The 24,085-nt window shown below is 40.7% G+C and overlaps 1 protein-coding gene across 4 annotated transcripts in view; it reads right to left on the reverse strand.

The window, feature by feature from the left end:
• LOC137252862 (uncharacterized) overlaps window positions 1-24,085 on the reverse strand; it is a 631,431-nt gene that overhangs the window by 354,795 nt on the left and 252,551 nt on the right. For all 4 annotated transcript variants that reach the window (XM_067788968.1, XM_067788969.1, XM_067788970.1 and 1 more), the window contains exon 5: window positions 8,238-8,609. In XM_067788968.1, the coding sequence (XP_067645069.1) occupies window positions 8,238-8,609 (372 nt within the window). The remainder of the gene's footprint in view (window positions 1-8,237; window positions 8,610-24,085) is intronic.

A 24,085-nucleotide genomic window follows, 5' to 3' on the forward strand; every position in this document is an offset into this window, starting at 1 on the left:
GCAATCGCTGGTAAATTGCTTTGTAAGTGGTAATGAGCGTTTCTTTGTTTTTTCCACAAGTACTGCCAGCAAGAGATTTGAGGATTTTATTACGGCTCTGAATTTTCGGTACAATTGCGTCTGCATGCTCACCAAAATGTAGATCCTGATCAAATGTCACACCCAAGATTTTGGGGTGTGGGACAGTCGGCAGCGTAGTGCCATCGACTTGGATGTTCAAAATGGTCGACAATAAGTTCGCGGAGGATTTAGTCGGTGGTAATGCCAGGTTTCGCGAGACGAAAAAACTGGGAAGATCAGAGAGGTAGCCGTGTATTCCGTTACAAAGCTCATCGAGCTGTGGGCTTGGGCCTGTGGCCATTATCGTGCAGTCATCGGCGTAAGAAGCGATAGTAACTCCTTCTGGTGGCGAAGGTACGAGTACTGTTCTATGGTGGGGGTTTTGATTTAAACCGCAATTTATCTGGGTGCTAATGGCATTTAGCGCGGTGGTGGTGCTGTGGAGTTTTCTGAAGCCATGCTGATGACAGGCTAGCTGCAAATTTGCTTTGAAGTAGGGGAGCAAAATGGCTTGAAGCGTCTTGGCTACTGGCGATAGGAGGGATATCGTGCGATATGACTCTCCTATGTTAGCTGGTTTCCCAGGCTTTAGTAGCGGGACCACCTTAGCCATTTTCCATTTTTCGGGAATGACGAAGGTGGAAAGAGACAGGTTGAAAACATGCGCTAAATATTTGGAACCCTCTTTCCCTAGGCTTTTAAGCATCGGTACAGCTATGCCGTCTGGTCCCACTGCTTTGGATGGTTTAGCATGACCGATGGCATCCTCAACCTCTCTGGCGGTGATGGTAGTTGGAGACGCGCTGAATTTATGCTTATGTGCGTGTCTGTTGGCCCTTCGTCTATCTTTGTCGACCGTAGGATGCGTTATATATTGTCTGCAGAAAGCGCTCCCTCATTTGTTCGCATCCGACAGCACTTTATCGCCAAAGGCAATGGAAATTTTATCATTGTGCTTAGACGGATTCGATAGGGACTTTACGGTGGACCAAAGCTTACCTACACCGGCAGAGAGGTTACAACCGCTTAGGTGGTCCTCCCATTTCGACCGCTTGTGTTCATCCACAAGCAATGTGATGCGTTGGTTTATATCCCTTTTTTGGGGGCGCAGGGATCGAGCTGTCTTACGTCACGTTCTCCCGCTAAATTTGCGGCCTCCGCCGGAAAGTGAGGCCGAATTTCGGGAATTCTAGCGGCGGGAATGAAGAGAGCCGAGGCGGATTCAATGACCTTGCGGAAAGCACTCTCCCCTTGGCGAGTATCAGTCGGGATAGGGAGGGCAGCAAAGCGGTTGTCTGCAACGGATTTGTATTCATCCCACTTTCCTTTTTTAAAGTTTATGAAAGTGCGTTTTTCTGTGACGATGAAGTCAGCGGTACGCTTGAGCGAAATAAGTATAGGCAGGTGGTCGGATGCTAATGTTACCATCGGCTGCCAGTTGACCCAGTTTACGAGCCCTGTGCTCACGATTGATATATCCGGCTTATCTCCTCCAGCTTTATTCTTAAGACCACTCATGGTGTTGAAACCACTAGGATCAACCTGTCAAGGATCGAAACCTCTCAAGTAGCACTAGAGGATACACAAGTCCATTCAAAATTAAAGTTTGCTGAAATTACCACCCATGATGTTATTAATATCCTAACAGACTTTAAATATAAAATAGGTGGAAGAAAACTGCTATCCGAAGGTGTACTAAAAGATTGTATATCGTATACCGGATATTTCTATGCTCAAATAATCAATAACAGCTTAGAAGATGGTGTGGTACCTAGAATGTGGAAAACGTCAACAATAATACCTGTGGAAAAAGTTAAAAAGACAATGCAGAACTTAGACCCATAAATACCCTGCCAAGTGATGCTAAAATTCTCGAAGTCGTTGTTAAGAATCAGTTGGTGAATCATCTTGAAGTAAATAATATACTAGTCTACCAACAGTCAGGATTTAGGAAAAAACATTCCTGTGAGACAGCGCTGAACTTGGTGATATCTGATTGGAAAGAAGAGCTAAACAACAAAAAAGTAGTGGTTTCAGTTTTCCTTGACCTCAAAAGAGCTTTTGAAACGGTTGATAGAGAGATATTAATAAAAAAATGCAGCGGATTGGCATAACTGATATTGAACTTAAATGGTTCCGCAACTATTTGAAGCAGAGAAAGCAGAAAACAGTTATAAATGCTGTGACGTATAGGGTTACCTCAAGGCTCAGTATTAGCACCTATAGTATTTCTTATATACATACATAAATGACATAGTTAATGCTATCGAAGGTTGTGAAATTAGACTTTTTGCGGATGATGCACTAATTATGATAAGTGAAAATAATATTAATACAGCACTTGCCAAAATGCAACATGAACTAAATAACTTGTATAAATGGTTGTGTGGTAATAGATTGAAACTAAACATAAATAAAACTAAATATATGATAATAACAAGGAGGAATATCAATGAGGATGATATAGCCGAGCTAAAAATAAATGATGAAATCATACACAGAGTTAACAGTATAAAATACTTAGGAATAATAATTGATAATAAACTCAAATTTGAAAATCATATAAATTATATAATTAAAAAAGTTGCTAATAAAATAGGAGTGATGCAGAGAACAACTAAATTCATTCAAAAAAAGTACAAGATAATCTTATATAAATCAGTTATAGAACCGCACTTCGTGTACTGCCCGTCCATTCTATTCATAATATCGGATAAAGAAGTAGACAAGCTCCAAAAGCTTCAAAATAGATGCATGAGATTTATTCTTCAGAAACCTAGAGATACACGAACGGCTGACATGTTGAAGACTTTAAGACTGGTTAAGTGTGAAACAAAAGATTTTTTTTCCACTCCATGAAATTCATATTTAATATCAAACATGGAAATGTACCTGAGTATTTAAATAAAAATATAGCATTAGTTGAGCAAACTCACAACATAAATACGAGGAGCAAACATAATTTCAAATGGCCGTTTTTTAGAACTGAAACTGATCAACAGAACATTTTCTACAAGGGTCTGAAAAGTTACAATGATCTGCCTATGGATATAAAAAGTTGCAACCAAATAACAGTATTTAAAACAAAATTATATGAATATTGTAAAACATTAGCTATAAGATAAAAAACTGTAATATTTTCTAACTTACGAATTAGGCTTCTGACCGTAATAAATAAATAATCTAATCTAATCTAATCTAATCAAGATCGCAATGACATGCAATGTGACCTGGCTTCCCGCATTTGAAGCATTTGATAACTCTTTCACTCCGCTTTTGCGATCCATTCAGTACCTCCAATATTGTGTTCACCCAGTCTGGCCTTTCCACTTCCACACGGTGTGCTTTGAAAGCTGGCTTGCACAGAAGCGATGCTGTTTCCTGAATCAGAGCATGTGATACCGTTTCTGTGAATGTAGGTTTTGGGTTTGCGTATGTCGCTCGCTTCGTTTCGATATCCCGTATTCCATTAATAAAGCTCTGGATTTTTACCCTTTCGGTGTATTCCACGGTTGCGTCCGGATTTGCGAGATGAGCCAATCTTTCAACATCCGAAGCAAACTTCTGCAAAGTCTCATTAGCTCTGTGGTAGCGGTTTTGCAACTCTATTTAGTATATCTGCTTTCTGTGTTTGCTTCCGTATCTCCTCTCTAGAGCGCTCATCCATGCTTCGTCGTTCTTCCGCTCTCCGTCGGGAATAGTCTGTAGGCTTTCAGCTGCAGGCCCTTTCAATGCCACGAACAGTGCAGCAACTTTTCATCCGCATTCCAGTTGTTCACTACTGACGTCTTCTCAAATTGTAGCTTAAAGACCTGGAAAGGAACAGAACCGTCAAAAGATGCGAGTTTTTACCTTCGGATTGCTCGCTGGAACATCTGGGCGATTTAGTTGTAACTGCTCCATACGACCTTTTAAGGCTTCTATCTCGGCATCAATTTTATCCTTGAGTTGTAAAATTTTTGCATCCTGCTCTTCCAGTTTCGTAAAGAGCTGCGGTGATACCTGTTCCGAAATTTGTGCCGACATTTCAGATATATGTAGCTCTTGCGCTTCCAGTTGAGATGCTATATATGTCTTCTGTTCTTCCAATTGCTTCTATCTTGGATTTTATGCGTGTCTCCTGTGATTCCAGTTGGGATGACGTATATGTCTTCTGGGATTCCAGTTGAGATGCCATTTGCGACGACATTTCTGAAATGCGTGGCTCCTGTGCTTCCATCTTGGATCTTATACTTTCTGTTATACGTGATTCCTGGGTTTCCATTTTTGTCGATATCTGTGATTACAAAGCCAATATCGCATTATTCTCGCCGCTTGCGACTGGACTCGGGCTCCGTTCTTCTATTCCAATTTTGTTAATGTCTCGTCCCCATCAGGATGAAAGAAATACTTGTCCACATTAATTTCTTGCGACTCCATTACCTCTCGTAGCCGTGCTTGAATTTCGATCTTATTGCCGGTTGTATTCAATCCACGGTTCTCCAACTCCTTTTTCAGCTGCTGGATCTTTAATTCACTCAACCTCGCCATGTCCAAGTTCATTCAAAATCTACGGAATTTATTCAGCAATTCCCCTTCTGACACCAACTGTAACGAATTTTGGGGAATTCCGCTTATTCCAAACCTTCTGCCAACGTTCGAATGGCTAAACTATTGAATAGATAACTCCAATATTCAATAATCCAAAATAGTCTTTATTAGACCACATTGAGATTACTTCACAATAACACTTCACAACCAATAGCGTGCTTAAATCAAAACTGATTAGTCATGCTTCAGCTTGCGCTGCTTTTATACTCTCGGTTTCCTCGTTCACACATTTCTCCTAAGGTCTAGTAATTTCGTGAACTTCATGCTACCCATATGCGTGTGTATATGTGTGTAAGACTTCGGCTGATGATTACATCTGTGTGTGAGATATCTCTTCGTTGCCTTGTATGTATGTGCGTAAATGATGATTGATTTGTTTACGTACATACGAGTGGCTGCTTAGTATCGGCTTAGTGATGCTATTGTTCGTCACATTATTTTATTATTTTTTTTTTACGTTTTAGTTTTTCAGGCCCAACCAAATTTACATTTTCAAATTAAACACATACATTTTCATTCGTTCGAATAGCTAGTTTGATAAATTATTTTTTTACTCACGCTTGGCAATAAACACCTAAGGCGCGCCTTGTTTTTTTTTTTTGTTTTTTTGTTTATTTTATTGTGAGGACCCAAATCTACCGGTTTTGGAGCCCACACATTTGAACCTATAAATATTTGTCAAAACTTATTTGAGCATGTATAAATCATATTTGAATTACAAATTATATATCATTTTTCGAAACACCCTAATGTACATGACAATGAATTTATATCAGCACATATAGCATTTAAAACATATAAAACTGCATTCCAAAAATTGAATTTACACACACAAAATAATCATTTTTTGAAACGCCCTAATATACATATTTATTATTTCGCACAAAAACATAATTTTCTCTGTCCGCATACGGCAAATATTCTGGTTGGATATTATATTTTGCATTGAGATCAACGAACCTGCTGGAATTCTAAACAACGGTGGGAATACAGCAACGTAATAAGCAACACACATGAGCTTCCACTGCAAGAGCACCAAAAACGTACAAACATACGTGTACAAAGAAATTGAAACCAAGCACAACAGGTATTGAAGCGAGACGTCAAGGCGGACATCGCACAAAGAGGAAACAAAAATAAAATAATTAAAAAAATTTTTTTAAGTTAAACGGTTTTATTGAAAACAATACTTACATGAAATAATAACAATACGAAAAGCTAGAAAATAATTAGGTAGGTCCTAGGTACTAGTCATCACACTCCTTATCAATCTAGGGCGTTGATCAGACAATAAAACAAAAGCGCTGAGCGCGTGAAATTTCTAAAAATGTGAGGCGTAGCGTAACCTGATTAAGGTTCAGTTGGTTTTACTTATGACTATCAATAGAAATATGACGCGTCCAACGCTTTTATTTAATTGTCTGATCAACGCCCTAGATTGATAAGGAGTGTGATGACTAGTACCTAGGACCTACCTAATTATTTTCTAGCTTTTCGTATTATTATTATTTCAGGTAAGTATTGTTTTCAATAAAACCGTTTATGTTAAAATTTTTTTTAATTATTTTATTTTCACGTTTTTAGGCTTTATTTAATTGCCTATTATTTCTCATTCTATTTAGTTCATTTAGTGACTCATTATTACAAGGACTCTTTCCTGACAATTTGTTATAACTTAAGTCCTCAATACATAATCCTTCCAAAGACTTTACTCGACTCTGCGCCACGTATGCTTGTCCCTCCTCCAACTCCAAAATATTTTAATGTCACTTCTACTGGACTGTATGCAATATTTGTTCCAAATATGAGCCAAATCGGGCATCATAGGTCGCTTTCTATTCATGTATGTATTATGTGTTCCAAATATGGACCAAATCAAATCGGACCACAAATGCGAATTTTGCGAATAACTCGATCCATGCGCCACCTAGCCGCGATTTTTTTTCACAGGTCGATTTCTATTCTTGCATGTATTACGTGTTCCAAATATGAGCCAAATCGGACCACAAATGCGAATTTTGCGAATATCCCGATCCTTGCGCCACCTAGCGGCGATTTTTTTCTTATTATTGTATTGTCATCGGGTTCTGAACTATACTCCAAGTTTCAATCTTGTAGCTTATCGGGAAGTTACTTAAATTTCAATTACAAGATTCGTTCACAACGGCCGTGCGGCCTGCCTGTCAACACAAGCTAAATAAACCGTTTAAAAAACGCAATGTACAAGAAAGACGTCACCACGGCATACCAACAACACAGCATGAGTACTAGGCAGCCATAAACATTGCACTTGGGAGTTACTTACGAAGGGCAACCAACCCGTTGACAACTACAAAGCTCAATAAGCAGGCAGCAGAGGGAAATTGAAAGTTAACTATGCTAACTAACTGGAAATGCGTACCAATGAACTCGCGTGCTAGAAATAAATACATATAGGCAAGTACATAATTGAATATAAGGGTAGAATAATACCGTTACACGTAGGATATCTTATGTAAATACATATAATAAGTAAGATTTATTGTTGCAGGATAACTGTCCACCTGCGCGTGGACAAGTATAAAAGGGCGACAAATTTTGCGAATTTGAGTAGTAGCCAGCTAGGTATAGTAGCCTGCTAACACCTTGTTTAGCGGTGAATAGGACTCCTGGGATTTTCCATCTCACGAGTTCTTTATTTTAGTAACTCTGGTTTTATACTCGGTGGGGGTTTTACCAACTCCACCGACCGGGAGAAAGTAGTGGTTCTCACCTCCGCTTTCTTTACGAATAGGTTGAGATTTTAGTTTAAGCGTAGTCCCGGTGGGGGTTTTCCCAACCCCATCGGCGTAGAACCGACGGTGGTTTCTCACCTCCGTTGCCGTAACTTTAAGGGTATTTTGCAAGTGACTTGAATAAAGAGTTCATAACGTTTAAACAACAAACAGGATCTTTAAAAGGAGACGATAGGGATTCTTCTCTATTCCCACAGGGATCCTGGACGGACTGAGCATACCCCGGCGTAAGGAAAAGTCCGTCACATTGTTTTACACAAAAGTACCTCCCTCTATTGAGGCTGAGCTTCTCTTCCAATCTGCGTCGAACTTATTTTAATGTTTCCTACAAATTGGCGGGTCGGGACCTGAAATACACTCAGAGTGTGTGCCGAATCACTGCCGAGGGGCGACCCCGCTTAAAAAAACTTTTTTATTAAAAAAACTTGTTTCTAAATTGTTTATGTTGCATTCCCCGGGACTACAACCCAGGATCGTTGGTTTGGTAGGCGGAGCACTCGTACTATTGCGTCTGAATACATAATTCAAATGTCGGAAACGTCAAAAATTTGAAAGTCTTTTTAAATTAGAAAACAGTTTTTTAAGAGAGGTCGCCCTTCGGCATGTGTACCATGAAAAGATGTCTGTGAAAATTCATCTGCCTTGCAGCTGGCGTTCGAAGTCGGTACAAGGTGGTTCCATCCCGCCAATTTGTAGGAAAAATTAAAAAGGAGCACGACGCAAATTGTAAGAGAAGCTCGGCTGTTATCTCCTTGAGGATAAATAGCGCAGTGTTTTTTTATATAATCGAATTGCTTAAAGTTTATGACTTACCGGGCGTATTAGAAACGCTTCTATCAGAATGTGTCGTTTTATGGCTTACTGAGTTGATGTTATTTATAGGCATTATTCGAGTCTGATACCAAGTAACAGTATATTGATCGGTTTTAGTTGCTTCCCATGGCATTGACCACCGCCTCATTTGATTTTCAGCATCTGTTGCACTATCATCAGTTACTTCCCCTGCAGCTGCTTCGGACCATCTACGCTGGCCGTTGAGAGGAAATAAAGGAATATTTAGAGGAGATCTTAGACCCTTGCAAAAAGGAGCCTTCATTGCCAGTAAATGCCCTGGATTCGGTAATGGTCCTTTAGTGTTTTCAAAAATTGCTTGAAGTGGTGACGGTCCACGAGCTTGATCGGCATCTATGTATAATTTATTATGTTATTGGTAAAGTAGGCGTGAACATATGTATTCATGTACGTTTATGAATTAGAATTTTATTTTATATATTTATAATAAAACAAGGGAATCAAGAAATATAAAAAAAGGGCGTTAAAGTATTGGGAAATTTAATGCCCCTATTACGGTTTACAACTCAACTCTTTTTCAGTTAAAATTTTCTAATTTGGTACTACAGATTACAACTCAACCTGTCAAAAACAGTGTCGGTTGAAGTTGCCTAGTCTAGCAATTGTTCTGGCATTACCGTTTACAACCTTGTGGCATTTTATCAGACGGTTCACCACCTAATTTTTATCAAAACTTTTCAAAAGTGGTATCAAAAGACGCATTAAAATTTTCATGTGGTTGTTGTATTTTGCCAGATTCATTGTACACACCAATGCAGAAAGGTGTTGGATCCACCCAGGGTTATTTTTACAAGTTGGGGTGCAGCCAAAATATGTGAAATTATGCGATAGTGAGTTCCATCAATACTACCCACTAGTCCTGTGAATCCTGTTTTAGAGCAAAATGCGCTTTTTGAAGCGCTTTTCTCCTCTCCAATCATTTGGGTTTTAATCCACTTCGCACAAATATGCTCCTCAATAATATCTAAAACCTATTTAATAACTGTAAATGTTGTCCAGTCCTCCACTAAAATCATTTCCACGGCATTTTTAATAGCTGCCGTCAGCAAGGAGTCGGAGTGTAGTACATAATTTTAAAATATGGGTACAGCCGTCCCTCGAACGTGGTTGCGGAAATGGTCCTTCATTTTGTTGAGTAGGGAGCAAAATGCTTCATTACTTAGGCGAAAATAACTTACAAATCTGCAAAATAACTTCATTAGAAGCTCATCATTTGCAGCGTTTTCTTACTTGGTGCTTGGTAGTTCCAAGGGATTGGAGTGATCACGCGAATTTTTTCCGTATTCGTGACATAACGTTATATCCATTTTGCTATTAATAAAAAAATTACTTTTGAAAATGCTCAAATTTACGCCATTAATTGATCAGCTGTTCATTTATCTGTCAGATCATTACTTTTAAGGATGGCAACATCAATTCAACTTCAACTGATATAAGTTGTAATTCGTAATACCAAACAGGATTTGAGTTGTCTTAAAGTTGAATTGTTTTAACTACAATCCAACTAAGTTGAGTTGTAAACCGTAATAGGGGCATAAGTTTATTACACTGGTTTACAGTCGAAAAATGCACTGGATGCCACTTACCGTACTTAAAACATTAAATTTGTTTTTATAAAAAAAACTTATTAAATAGCATGCAAAAAGTTATACAATTTTCAATTCTTGAAAATACTTGGATAATTAAATTAAATCGATACACGAAGTTTATATGGAGAATTTGAATCACTTTGTGCCTAGACAGGTTCCTTTTTGTTTGGCTGTCCACGGAACGAGAACTCCATATTATAGGATAGGCTTTACTATCACTATAAATACCCAATGAGAGAAAGAGGGCGATAGGTCCCACGCGCAGCCCAGCTTTCTTTTGCATGCAGAAAGTGCCGTCGAGGCCTTCTTCACTCTCTCCCCCACGTTGAGCTTCCACTACAACTTACTTTCAACACTAACTATCACTACCTTAATAAGCTTCGCTACTATCGCAATCCATGACGAAAACATATTTATACCACACTTAGAGAAACTCTACCCAGCGATAACTACGAAGAAGGTTTGCATCTCTCCTATCGCCAGTAGCCAAGACACTTGAAGCCATTCTGCTTCCCTATTTCACAGGAAATTCGCGCCTTGGCAATCACCAGCATGGCTTTCGACCAGCACTACCACCGCGCTAAACGCCATTAACACACAAATAAACTGCGGATTAAATCAAAGCCCCCTCCATAGGACAGTACTCGTTGCTCAAAAGCTTTTGACACGGTCAACCACGGCACGTTACTGCGAGACCTGGAAGGGTTCTCCCTTGCCCCATGTCCCAAAAGGTGGACCGCAAATTATCTGTCTGGTATGCAAGCATCAGTAAAATTCAGGAACATAATATCCAAGTCAAGAAGAATTAAACAAGGGGTAGCAAAAGGTGGTGTCCTATCCCCACTTTTGTTTAACTTCTACATATCGAAGCTACCTTCACCACCAGAAGGAGTCACTATCGTTTCCTACGCCGATAACTGCACAATAATCGCCACAAACCCTGGCCCACACATCGATGAGATTTGTAATAAAATAAACAGCTAGCTCCCTGATCTCTCCCGTTTTTTCGCCTCGCGAAACCTGACATTGTCACTGACCAAATCATAAGGGACCTTATTTACAACATGAACGTGCCAAATGTCGACCATATCGAACATCCACGACGATGGCATAACGCAACCGACTGTCTTACACCCAAAAATCTTGGGTGTGACGTTTGATCAGGATCTACATTTCGGAGAGCATGCAACCGCAATCGTTCCTAAAATCCAGAGCCGTAATAAAATCCTCAAATCTCTTGACGGTAGGACTTGGGGTAAAGAAAACGCTCACTAAGCAATTGACCGGCTGATTGCATGCTACGCGTCCCCGATATAGTCGCCAACCCTAAAGGTTACTCACTGGAAGAAAATACAGGCATGCCAAAATACTGCCCCAGAACCGCTACGGGCTGTCTTCTTGTGTCACCAGAACACTACCTACACAATGAAGCGAGAGTACTCCCCATTAGGGAGAGAAGTGAAATGCTGAACAAACAGTTTCTGTTGAATACCCAGCAACCTGGGCATCTCAACAGACACCTGATTGATGAGGCTACACTTCCCAGAGGCTTAAGGGGTCATCTCCGTGAGCATTATGAGAAAATACGACACCTGAGAACACAGCCGTATGAAGCACAAAAACACAAGAAGGTCCTGTCAAAAGCTTTTGACACGGTCAACCACGGCACGTTACTGCAAGACTTCGCCTGGCGAAACCTGACATTTTCACCGACCAAATTATCGGCGACCTTATTTACAACATGGACGCGCCAAATTTCGACCATATTGAACGTCCACGTCGATGGCATTACGCAACCGACTGTCTTACACCCAAAAATCTTGGGTGTGACTCTTGATCAGGATCTACATTTCGGAGAGCATGTAACGGCAATTGTTCCTAAAATCCAGAGCCGCAATAAAATCCTCAAATGTCTTGCCGGCAACACTTGGGGTAAAGACAAAGAAACGTTCATTAACACTTACAAAGCAATTGGCCGGCTGATTGCATGCTACGCCTATAAACTGTTCCACTGTGCCCAATATGACTTCGCAATAGGACTCTCTGCTGACATCTCCGCCCTATTTGGTCTTTCGTTTCGTTCGATACCTTGCATAACATGTGACACATCTGTATCTCCTAGCTGACACTTCATCTGTACACGTTATAGTCATTAGCCGGACATCTATAATGTCTTCTTTAGCCTCAGCTTTTGAACAGTGTTTGCATCCCAAATTACATGGTCTTCGTGACATTGCATTGGCATTTCATGGGTACTACCTTTCCGATGCTCAATGGAAAAGTCATAGCTTTGTAGTCGCTCGATCCACCGTACCAATTGACCTTCTGGATTACGGAACTGCAGGAGCCATTACAACGCTCGTGATCTGCCCTGACGCGGAATCGCTGCACGTATAAGTACTTGTGAAAATGTTTAATGAACTCCACAAATGCCAACAGCTCTCTCCGTGTAACGCAATAGTTCCCTTCTGCTTTTCCAATTGAACGGCTGTAATATGCAACTACCTTCGCCTGTCCATCGACCAGTTGTGACAAAACGCATATCCGCTAGCATCTGTATCTAGAATAAACGTTGCACCTGGAATCGGATATGCCAACATTGGGGCAGTGCATAAACGCTCTTTCAATGTTTGGAAAGCCACTTCTTGCTCCTTCTTCCATACAAAAGCTTTATTTTTCTTGTAAGCTCGTGGAGGCTATGTGCTACGCTGGCAAAGTTTGGTACAAACCGGCGGTAATATGTGCACAGCCCAAGGAAACTTCTTAATTCATGCAAGTTCTGCGGTCTTGGCTAATCCTTTACAGCTTCTATCTTTTCATTCGCAGTGCAGATGCCCGCTGTCGTTACCTTGTGACCCAAATAATTTACTTCCTTTTTAAACAGCGAACACTTTTTGAGACTTAGTTCCAGACCAGCGCCAGCTATTCTCTGGAAAACTTCCTCCAAGTTCTTAAGATGTTCACCAAAGTTCTTGCCCAATACGATGATGTCGTCCAGGCACACCAATCATGTTTTCCAATGTAGTCCTTTCAGTACCTGGTCCATGAGTCTTTCAAAAGAATCTGCTGCATTACATAGTCCAAAAGGCATTACTGCCAAAAGACCATCACCGACACTGAAGGCTGTTGTCTCTTTGTCTTCCTCCTTCACTTCCAATTGCCAGTAGCCGCTTTTCAAGTCCAGTGTGGAGAACCATTTCGTACCAGAGAGCGAGTCCAGAGTGTCGTCAATTCTTGGCAATGGGTAACTATCCTTTTTCGTAACGTCACTCAACTTCCGGTAGTCCACGCAAAACGTAATTTGTCCGTCCTTCTTTACCAGTACTACCGGTGAGCTCCATGGACTAGCTGATGGTTCGATTACGCCGCTGTCGCTCATTTCTTGTATGATTTGACTCACAACTTCCCGCTTCGCCAGTGGGGCACTACTTGGAGCTTGACGAATCGGCCTCGCATCTCCAGTGTCAATTTGATGTTTCACAACTTTGGTGCGGTCTGGTTTCGAGCCATCTTGGTCAAATATGTTCGCTTACTTTAAGAACAATTGTTTTGCCTTACTCTGATAATCTTCCTCTAGTCCCTCCGTCCATGCCATGATGTTTTCATGTCGGTCTTTCAAAAGTAGCTGGTGCATTACATAGTCCAAAAGGCATCACTGTAAGTTGCCAAAGACCATCACCGACACTGAAGGCTGTTGTATCTTTGTCTTCCTCCTTCACTTCCACTTGCCAATAGATGCTTTTCAAGTCCAGTGTGGAAAACCATTTCGTACCAGATAGCGAGTACAGTGTCGTCAATTCTTGGCAGTGGGTAGCTATCTTTTTTCGTGACGTCGTTCAACTTGCGGTAGTCCACACAAAACCTCATTTTTCCATCTTTCTTCTTCACATGTACCACCGGTGAGCTCCATGTACTAGCTGATGGTTCGATTACGCCACTGTCGCTCATTTCTTACATGATTTGACTCACCACTTCCAGCTTCGCCAGTGAAACACTACGATGAGCTTGACGGATCGGCCTCGTATCACCAGTGTCAATTTGATGTTTCACAACTCTGGTGTGGCCTGGTTTTGAACCATCCTGGTCAAATATGTTGGCGTACTTTAGGAGCAGTTGGTTTGCCTTACTCTGATAGTCTCCCTCTAGTCCCTCCATCCATGCCATGATGTCATCTGAAAGACCAATATTGCTAGTTGAAACCTCTTCCTGGAGCTGTTCACAATTGATTATTACTTCAGCCTCTTGGCATCTTCCCAAAAGAGCTCCTCTGGGCAATTTGAGTGGTGACTTGAACTCATTGAGTACTCTTACCGGAATACGTCCATCTTGCTTAGCCATAGCCAGGGTTTTTCCTACAAGTACATTCGGTGTTCATTTGTTTGCTGCCTTGACAACCCACAACTTGTTCATCCCACAATCTCCATCAACATTTGCTCAAATTACTGCCTCCGATTTTGGTGGTATTATTCTTCTGCTGCGTACCCTTCAACGAACTGGACTAAATTCCAGAAACATGTAGAAACAAAACTGGGACAACCCAAAGAGGTTGCCAATGTGGAGGAACTGGAGGAGTCGAATGAATTCGTAACAAGGACGCTTATGACTGCGAATAACAAAGCTTGCCCTCTAAGAAGATTCAGAGGAAAAGCAAAGCCGCCGTGGTGGAGCAATGAGCTGAGTCTTCTAAATAGACAGACAAAAGAAATGTTTAAGCACGCAAAGACCGCGGAAAACGAAGCGTGTCGGGACGAGTACAGGGATCTACTGAGGATCTACACGCGTGAAATTGCCAGGGCGAAGAGAAACTCGTGGAAAAGTTTCTGTACGGACATAGAGTGCTGCAGCGAAACAGCTCGGTTGAAAAAAAGTCATAGCAAAGGGAAACATAGTCCACGAACTTAATAGTGAGGAATCCCTTGAGGTGCTTCTCGACACACATTTCCCATCGGGAGACGGTTTAGAAGAGCCAGCAGACATCACTCACACTTCGATCACGGAGCTAGTAGTGCCGGGCTAGATGACCGATACCAAGATAGAATGGGCAGTGAAAACGTTTTATAAGCTTAAATCGCCGGGCCCAGACGGTATATTCCCGGCCATGCTACAAGTTTCAAGTATGGCGGTCGTGGAATGGCTTGAAATAGTATTCGATGGGTGCATAAGGCTGAATCATGTACCCCACTCTTGGAGAACTGCTCGTGTAACTTTCCTACCAAAGGCGGGGAAGATCGGTCACCTGTATTCTAAAGACTATAGACCCATTAGCTTAACATCATTTCTGCTCAAAACCTTTGAGAGGCTGATATATGTGTACATAAAATCCAATGTGGATGAAAATCTGCTCTCCACAATACAGCATGCGTACACCAAAGGTAAGTCGGTAGACACCGCATTGCATAGGGTGGTAATAAGCATAGAGGAATCCCTGGAATATAAGGACTATGCTCTAGGAGTTTTCTTTGACATTGCCGGGGCTTTCAATAATGTGCAAAACGGGCGATTATTGGTGGTCTTACATTAAAGTACATCCTGCCTTAATCAGATGGATCGGCTGCATGTTAAATTGCAGAAAGATTACATCACAATGAGGATTGTGCGAGGCCACGAAATCAGTGGACAGGGGCACGCCGCAGGAAGGGCGCTATCACCTCTGCTGTGGACGGTGGTCATCAACCAACTGCTCGGTTATTCGATGAGGAACCCTTAAAACTTACGGCTTACGCAGAGGACGTTGCAATTCTCATAAGTGGAAAGTGCCTTCCAACGATTAGTTATTTGATGGATCGGGCGCTTCGGGATATTCATACCTGGGCATCTAATGCCGGGTTGAAAGTCAATGCGGAGAAGACGGATATGGTCTTGTTTACAAAGAGGTACAAGATCCCAAATTGGACCAGGCTTAGTTAGGAGGGGTGGCCTTACAGGAGAAACCTTGCACAAAATATCTAGGAATCATCCTAGACAGTAAGCTGTCATGGAAGCTCAACGTGGAGGAGAGGGTCAATAAGGCTTCAACGGCACTCTATGCATGTAAAAGAATACTGGGGTGTACGTGGGGCTTATCGCCCCCTCTTTCTTAGGGTTTTTACAGCGATTGTAAGCCCTATTCTATACTATGGAGTTGTTGTTTGGTGGAAAGCCACACAAAAAACGACATACCTCAAAAAATTAGAAGGGGTATGCAGACTATCGATGCTTAGCATTACGGGAGCCCTGAAAACAACCCCGACGGCTGCACTGTATGCCATTCTGCACATTCCACCTGTATACCTGGTAGCAAAGAACATAGCATTAACAACCGCAACCAGGCTCGGTGCCTTGGGGCAGCTTGAGCGCCGACCATATGGCTATAGTAGTATAGCGTCATCAATCACAAGACGAACAGACTACCTGATTCCCTATCTGCGCTTCGAGGGAGATCTTAAGGCCACAAAGAGGTGGGTGCGCAAATGGCGGACGAGGCGATACATGTGTACACAAATGGTTCCAAAGTAGTGGAAGGAGTAGGGTCTGCGGTATACTGTGCTGATCCGGAAATAAGCAGATCCTACAGGCATACTGTAGCGTTTTCCAAGCGGAAATATTAGCCGTAACCAAAGCAGTAGAAAACCCTGAAAGAGAATAGCTTAAGCTGCAACCGTGTTAACTTTTATGTTGACAGTCAAGCAGCAATTAAGGCAATAATCTCGCATATCACAGCATCTAAATGCGTGTTAGAGTGTAAGCAGTCTCTAGAGAGAATCGGGACAGGGAGAAGCATACATCTATATTGGTTCCCAGGACATATGGGAATAGATGGGAATGAAAAAACGGACGAACTAGCTAAAAAGGGCGAGATTAAGCGAAGGCGAGAGGTGCACATGACCGACCAAGCGGGAAAGGCGTGGGCTCAAGCGCGAGGCTGTAAAGTGTCGAAGATTATGTGTAGGTCTTACAATCTTAGACTAACAAAGTTGCTTCTATTATTAAAAAGAGAGGACTGTAGACTCATGGCGGGTATTCTGACTGGACACTGCCTTCTGGCGTCACACGTCTTTTAATTAGGCTTGGTCAGTGATAACAGATGTTCGGATTGGAGGAGGAAACGATCGAGCACGTTCTGTGCTCGTGCCCTGCACTTGATAGGCTAAGACTCCAGCTATTAGGAGTGATACAGCTGTCAGATCTAGAAGCAGCAAGTGGCTTAAGTCCTAGGAAGCTTTTAGTATTTGCCAAGAGGACGGAGTTATTTTATAACATAGGTCCTGGTTTTTGATGGGGTTTTTCAGTTTGGTCGTTAAAACAAACTTCTGGTAACACTACAGACTCAATCAGTCTATGTGAGGTCCTCATGACCGGCCAGTTCAACCTAACCTACCTTTCAATGCTTCCTAAATTGTGTCTACTCACTCTGGTCTTTCTACTTCCACACGATGAGGCTTATGTGCTGGTTTACTCAATAGGGAGGCAGTTTCCTGAGTTAATACATGTGGTACCGTTTCTGCGAATGTGGGTTTTGGGTTTGCATATGTCGCTCGCTTCGTTTCGTATTCCATTTATAAAGCACTGAATTTATACCCTTTCGGTGTATTCCGCGGGTGCGTCCGCATTTGCCAAATGAGACAACCTTTCAACATCCGAAGCAAACTCCTGCAAAGTCTCATTAGCTTTTTGGTAGCGGTTTTGCAATTCTATTTGGTAGAACCATTTCCTGTGTTCGCTTCCGTACCGTCGTTCTACAACAGCCATCAATGCTTTTTAACTGTTACGTTCGTTCTCTGGGATGGTCTGTAAGATCTCAGCAGCTGGTCCTTTTAAAGCCACGAACAATGCAGCAACTCTATCTTCGGCATTGCAGTTGTTCGCTGCTGACGTCTTCTCAAATTGGAGCTGAAATACCTGGAAAGGAACAGAACCGCCAAACGTTGGGGATTTTACATTCAGAGTAGACGTTGGGGTAATTGGACGGTTCAATTGTAACTCCTGAATTCGATCTTTCAAAGCATCCATCTCGGCCTCCATTTTATCTTGTCGTTCACTAAAAGCCTCCAGCTGCGATGAGAATTTTGTTTCCTGTGCCTCCAGCTTTGTTAAGATACGCTCTTCTTGTGCTCCGATTTGTAATGTTATGCCTGATCTTTGATGTTATACGGTTCTCCTGTGATTCCAGTTGTGACGACATTTGCGACAACATTTATGAAATGCGGGCCTCCTGTGTTTCCATCTTGGTTGTTATACGGTTCTCCTGGGATTCCAATTGTGATGACATTTGCGACGACATTTCTGAAATGCGTGCCTCCTGTGCTTCCATCTTGGATGTTACTGTCGGTGTTTGTGCAGGTATTGCAGTCAAAATCATGCTCAAGTCTGTGCTCGTAACTGTCTGCGTTGTTTCGTTTTTCTCTTAAATTTTTGTTGTTGTCTCGTCGCCATCAAGATGAAACACATACTCTTCCACGTTAATTCCTTCTGCTTGCATTGCCTCTCGTAGTTGTGCCTGAAGTTCGAGTTTATTGACGGTTGTATTTAATCCACGGCTCTCTAACTCCTTCTTCAGTTGCTGGATCTTCAATTCACTCCGCTTTGCAATGACCTTGTTGTACTCGAAATCTTCGGAATTTATTCAACAATTCCTCTTCTGTAGACCTTTCAGTACCTGATCCATGAGTCTTTCAAAAGTAGCTGCTACATTACATAGTCCAAAAGGCATCACTGCCAAAAGACCATCACCGACACTGAAGGCTGTTGTCTTTGTCTTCCTCCTTCACTTCCAATTGCCAGTAGCCGCTTTTCAAGTCCAGTGTGGAGAACCATTTCGTACCATAGAGCGAGTCCAGAGTGTCGTCAATTCTTGACAATGGGTAACTATCCTTTTTCGTAACGTCATTCAACTTCCGGTAGTCCACGCAGAACGTAATTTGTCCGTCCTTGTACTACCGGTGAGCTCCATGGACTAGCTGATGGTTCGATTACGCCGCTGTCGCTCATTTCTTGTATGATTTGACTCACAACTTCCCGCTTCGCCAGTGGAACACTACTTGGAGCTTGACGGATCGGCCTCGCATCTCCAGTGTCAATTTGATGTTTCACAACTTTGGTGCGGTCTGGTTTGGAGCCATCTTGGTCAAATATGTTCGAGTAATTTAAGAACAATTGTTTTGCCTTACTCTGATAATCTTCCTCTAGTCCCTCCGTCCATGCCATGATGTTTTCATGTCGGTCTTTCAAAAGTAGCTGGTGCATTACATAGTCCAAAAGGCATCACTGTAAGTTGCCAAAGACCATCACCGACACTGAAGTCTGTTGTCTCTTTATCTTCCTCCTTCACTTCCACTTGCCAGTAGCCGCTTTTCAAGTCCAGTGTGGAAAACCATTTCGTACCAGATAGCGTGTACAGAGTGTCGTCAATTCTTGGCAGTGGGTAGCTATCTTTTTTCGTGACGTCGTTCAACTTGCGGTAGTCCACACAAAACCTCATTTTTCCATCTTTCTTCTTCCCATGTACCAGCCGTGAGCTCCATGGACTAGCTGATGGTTCGATTACGCTGCAGTCGCTCATTTCTTGCATGATTTGACTCACCACTTCCCGCTTCGCCAGTGAAACACTACGATGAGCTTGACGGATCGGCCTCGTATCACCAGTGTCAATTTGATGTTTCACAACTCTGGTGCGGCCTGGTTTTGAACCATCCTAGTCAAATATGTTGGCGTACTTTAGGAGCAGTTGGTTTGCCTTACTCTGATAGTCTTCCTCTAGTCCCTCCATCCATGCCATGATGTCATCTGAAAGACCAATATTGCTAGTTGAAACCTCTTCCTGGAGCTGTTCACAATTGATATTACTTCAGCCTCCTGGCATCTTCCCAAAATAGCTCCTCTGGTCAATTTGAGTGGTGACTTGAACTCATTGAGTACTCTTACCGGAATACGTCCATCTTGCTTAGCCATAGCCAGGGTTTTTCCTACAAGTACATTCGTTTCCTCAGGAACGGGACAGGAACAGGAAATGAACAATTGGTCATCATTTTCCTTATTTGCGGTCCCAAAAAAATCCCTTTTGTATTTTTGCTTCTGAAATCTCTGGAAAGACTTCTTTGTCCAAAGCCTTGACAAAGTGTTTGATAAGGCCGAGCTTGATGTGGAGCGGAGGTAGAATTATTTTTTCCTTCTTTATAAGTGGTGAGTTTTTATGTTATCCACCCCAACTTGAAACTCGATTCGTTCTGGCCAATCCTTTATGATGTAGTTGTCTTGACGAGCTCGGATATCCCATTTGCATAGAAAGCACCAGTATTTTGTGTATCCACTTTGTAGACCACATAGCATTCCAACGACTTTAGATCGGTACATATTTTCCAATAATGTTCTTCGTATTTGATTAATTTGAGCAATTTTTGCATTATCTCATACGTTTCCTTCGTATTTACTGCATACGCGATCAGGATAGATGGCTTTTGGTTGCCAATATGCAATAATACGGCCTTTAAACTTAATTTATTGCCGTCTATGAACAATCGCCGCTCTTTTGAATCATATGGTTCACCAAACTGTTTGAATACACCAGTAACAAACACTGTCCTCCTTCGTATAGTACTTGGAAAATTGTTCGTGACGAGTTCTATAATATGTTATCTTAACATCGGATGAAACAAATTTATATTGTTGCATACGAGAGACGTGTAGTTCGGCCTTTTCCTTTGACAATTCCAAATCCCTTATCCAATCATTGAGTTGTGCTTGTGACAAAGAGTTTCTTTCGTTTTTCGTTTTAAATCCAGTACAACATGATGCCGCGTAATCAGATACTGCTGTTGAGAATGAAACTGGAGCCGGAACTAAAGTTAAATTTGATTCCTGCAATGTAGCTTCCGTTGAATTTAGTTCTGGTAATGACATTGTAGATACGCTCGCATAGGTTACTTTTCTTGACTTTCCAACTTCAAGTACTTTTGTAGTAAAATATAGCAGTCCGTTGAATGCCAAGTTGGTTCCCTCCACTTCATTGGTGTAATAAATTTCATATGTCGCCTAAATAGATAGTTTCAGAAATTAGTTAGCTATGCATTAAGAGAGAGCAAATTCCTAATTTTTACAACGCAGCTTTTTGTTCCTGTTTCCGAAAAAATCAATTCGACTCGACATATGGTGCACACAGTATTCGGTGTCCATAGTTTTTCATTGTTTTTAGGCTCAATTCCAAAATACTTATAGTATGTAACTTTCAAAGGATTTGAAAACACGTGTCGCATCCTTTTAACGATAAATTGACCGCGGCTGAAACAGAACATATCTCGATCATTTGTACACTCAAACTCTCGCGCCCTTTTATTCATATTATATTTTTAAGTAAATGACGGGTTATAAACTGCAATTATAAACTGAACAGTATCCGGCGAGCCTTGCAGATATTATGAAGAAATAAGGCGCATGTACTATTATTTATACTTAGATCAAGTAAAAATTCAAGCCTACCTAGACAAAAAGGTTCCCTAGTTCTACAAAGAAAACACTACCTGCCTTAAAAATATGCTCTTGCTTGAAATCTACTTGGGTTTGAGAAAACGACACTAACAGTTTTTTTATCTAAAAACCTTTCGAATATCTACCTGCTAACTAACTGATATACGAATACTAAAATCTGCAAAAAAAATAAAATAAAGTGTTCGAGATCCTTCCTCGCAAAGTACAATTTTTTTATATTTTTACAAAAAAGAAATTGAAAAATCCGTAATGATTGTTCGTTATCTTTGAGTCTGCAGGGCCTAGCAAAAAGTGTTGTATTCTCAGTTTATAGCAAATTTTATTACCTTTTAAAAGCTTCAAACCGTTTTGGAATTGCTCAATGCGTTCTTGAGATATATATGATTAAGTGGACCCAATTTATTATTATTATTTTTTTTTTTGAAAAAATTCTTACTCGTAAATATCTCAAAAACGTTACCACAGAATTAAAAATAACCTTGATTTTCGGAATCAGGGGGTGATTTTACATAGGAATCTCATAATGGCGTCTCTGGTGCAGAAAGAAAATTTGAATTTGTGATCCAGTGTATTTATTACATTTTAACTCCAAATTTCATTTTTATGTATTTTTAGAAAGTTTATTAACAGAAGTTCTAAATTTTTTTCTCTAATAAAAAAGCTTTTTCCACACTAAATAATCTCTCACTGATATAAGTATGTACAAGTATACATATACTTTGTGAACATTTAGGTGTACATGTTTTATTTTACATTAGGAGCACTCATTTAACCTTATAAATGCCTTATAAAGCGTGTAAACGTATAAATTTATCTAGTGCGTAAACGAACCGACAAATTTTGTATGAAAAACCATTTACACAATTTGTATACATTTACGCGCATTTCATGGTGTAAAGACGGTAAACTCAAAGGAATGCAACCTTGCAAACATAATTGCCGTCCTTTTCTTCAGAAATCTCCAACATCAGCAAGTCATTTACAAGAATTTCTTATTAAAGACATTTTAGTTTTGATTTTTCACTTAATCTTGGCATTTTTTAATTTGTATAACAATCAAAGTTTTTTTTTAAGTAAGTTTATCAAGAATATTACTAGGTGCGTTCATACAACAGCGTGTGTAAAGGGATATAATTTTACACCTTATAAATTTATATGCTTTAATGAGTCCCCCATTATTTTATGTTTTATGTTTAGTTTTTAATGGTTTTAACAAAATTTCTTGAAACTATTTCTAAACCCGTTTTTTTACAAGAGGAAATCAAAATTTAATTTGATTTATTTTTCTCCTCAAATAATCCCTACATTATTTCTACTTCTTCTTCTTTAAGAAGGATTAGATATAGACACCAATATGTGTCATAATTAAATGTATGTACACTTTACTTTTTTATGTATCTACGCAACGCTTTTATTTAATTATTTCTCATTCTATTTAGTTCATTTAGTGGCTCATTATTACAAGGACTCTTTCCTGGCAATTTGCTACAATCTAAGTCCTCAATACATACTCCTTCCAAAGGCTTTACTCGACTCTGCACCACGTATGCTTGTCCCTCCTCGAACTCTAAAACATTTTGATGTTACTTCTACCGGACTGTATGCAATATTTGTTACAAATAGGAGCCAAATCGGACATCATAGGTCGCTTCCTATTCACGTATGTATTATGTCTTCCAAATATGGACCAAATCGGACCAGAAATAAGATCTTTTTAAATATCTCGATTCTTGCGCCACCTAGCGGCGATTTTTTTCACAGGCCGCTTTCTATTCGTGTATGTATTATGTGTTCCAAATATGAGCCAAATCGGACCACAAATACGACTTTTTTGAATATCTCGATCATTGCGGTACCTAGCGGCGATTTTCGTTTATAGGTCGCTTTCTATTCTTGTATGTATTATGTGTTCCAAATATGAGTCAAACCGGACCAGAAATGCGATATTTTTGAATATCTCGATCCTTGCGTCACCTAGCGGCGATTGCATTGTCATCGGGTTCTGAAATATATTCCAAGTTTCAAGCTTGTAGTTTATCGGGAAGTTACTTAAATTTCAAATACAAAATTCTTGACGGCCAGCCAGCAGGCCGGCCTTTCAAATCAGGTACTGATACCCGCTTGTAGCTACTGTCGCAAATCCTTGGCATGGTAAGTACCAATTAAACGACCCTGTATTTCAGGTAAGAGATTTCTCCTAATAATCTCTACAAGTGTACTTTCCGGAAGTGGTTGACTTAGCCGATTAGTCAATTGAAATATCGAGTCATAAAAAGAATCAAAACTTTCATTTACTTTTTGTTTTCTATCACGTAACTTATCTCTAAAGTCTACAACTGTTCTGGTGTTCTTGTACTGATGCCTTAAGGCCTCACATAATCTAGGCCAACGAATTTCCGCTACAGTCACTAGCTTTGGAGTCAAAAGGCAAACTTGCATGTCAGCAAACTATAAAAGCACCCGCCTAATGTCTGATTAGTCAAGGCTTCAACACGATATATCAAATTTTCAATAGACATACCATCAATCGCACCAGTGAAGCGCAACTTCCAATTGACACTAATGTGTCCAACCATATCAGGCCTAAACCCTAATTCATTCAAACCCTCTCTTGTGCCACTTCTGTTAGAAACATGGTATTTGGTACGCGCGCGGAAGGAAGTCCAAGTAACTGCTCTAAGCTTTGTTGTTCCACATTTGGTAAAGCATTAAAGTTAGGTAAGAGTGGTTGTTGTTGGTTTTGAACTGGTGGAAACTGAA

Source organism: Eurosta solidaginis, chromosome 5, assembly GCF_040869045.1.
Source record: "Eurosta solidaginis isolate ZX-2024a chromosome 5, ASM4086904v1, whole genome shotgun sequence".
In the NCBI taxonomy this organism is placed as follows: domain Eukaryota; kingdom Metazoa; phylum Arthropoda; class Insecta; order Diptera; family Tephritidae; genus Eurosta; species Eurosta solidaginis.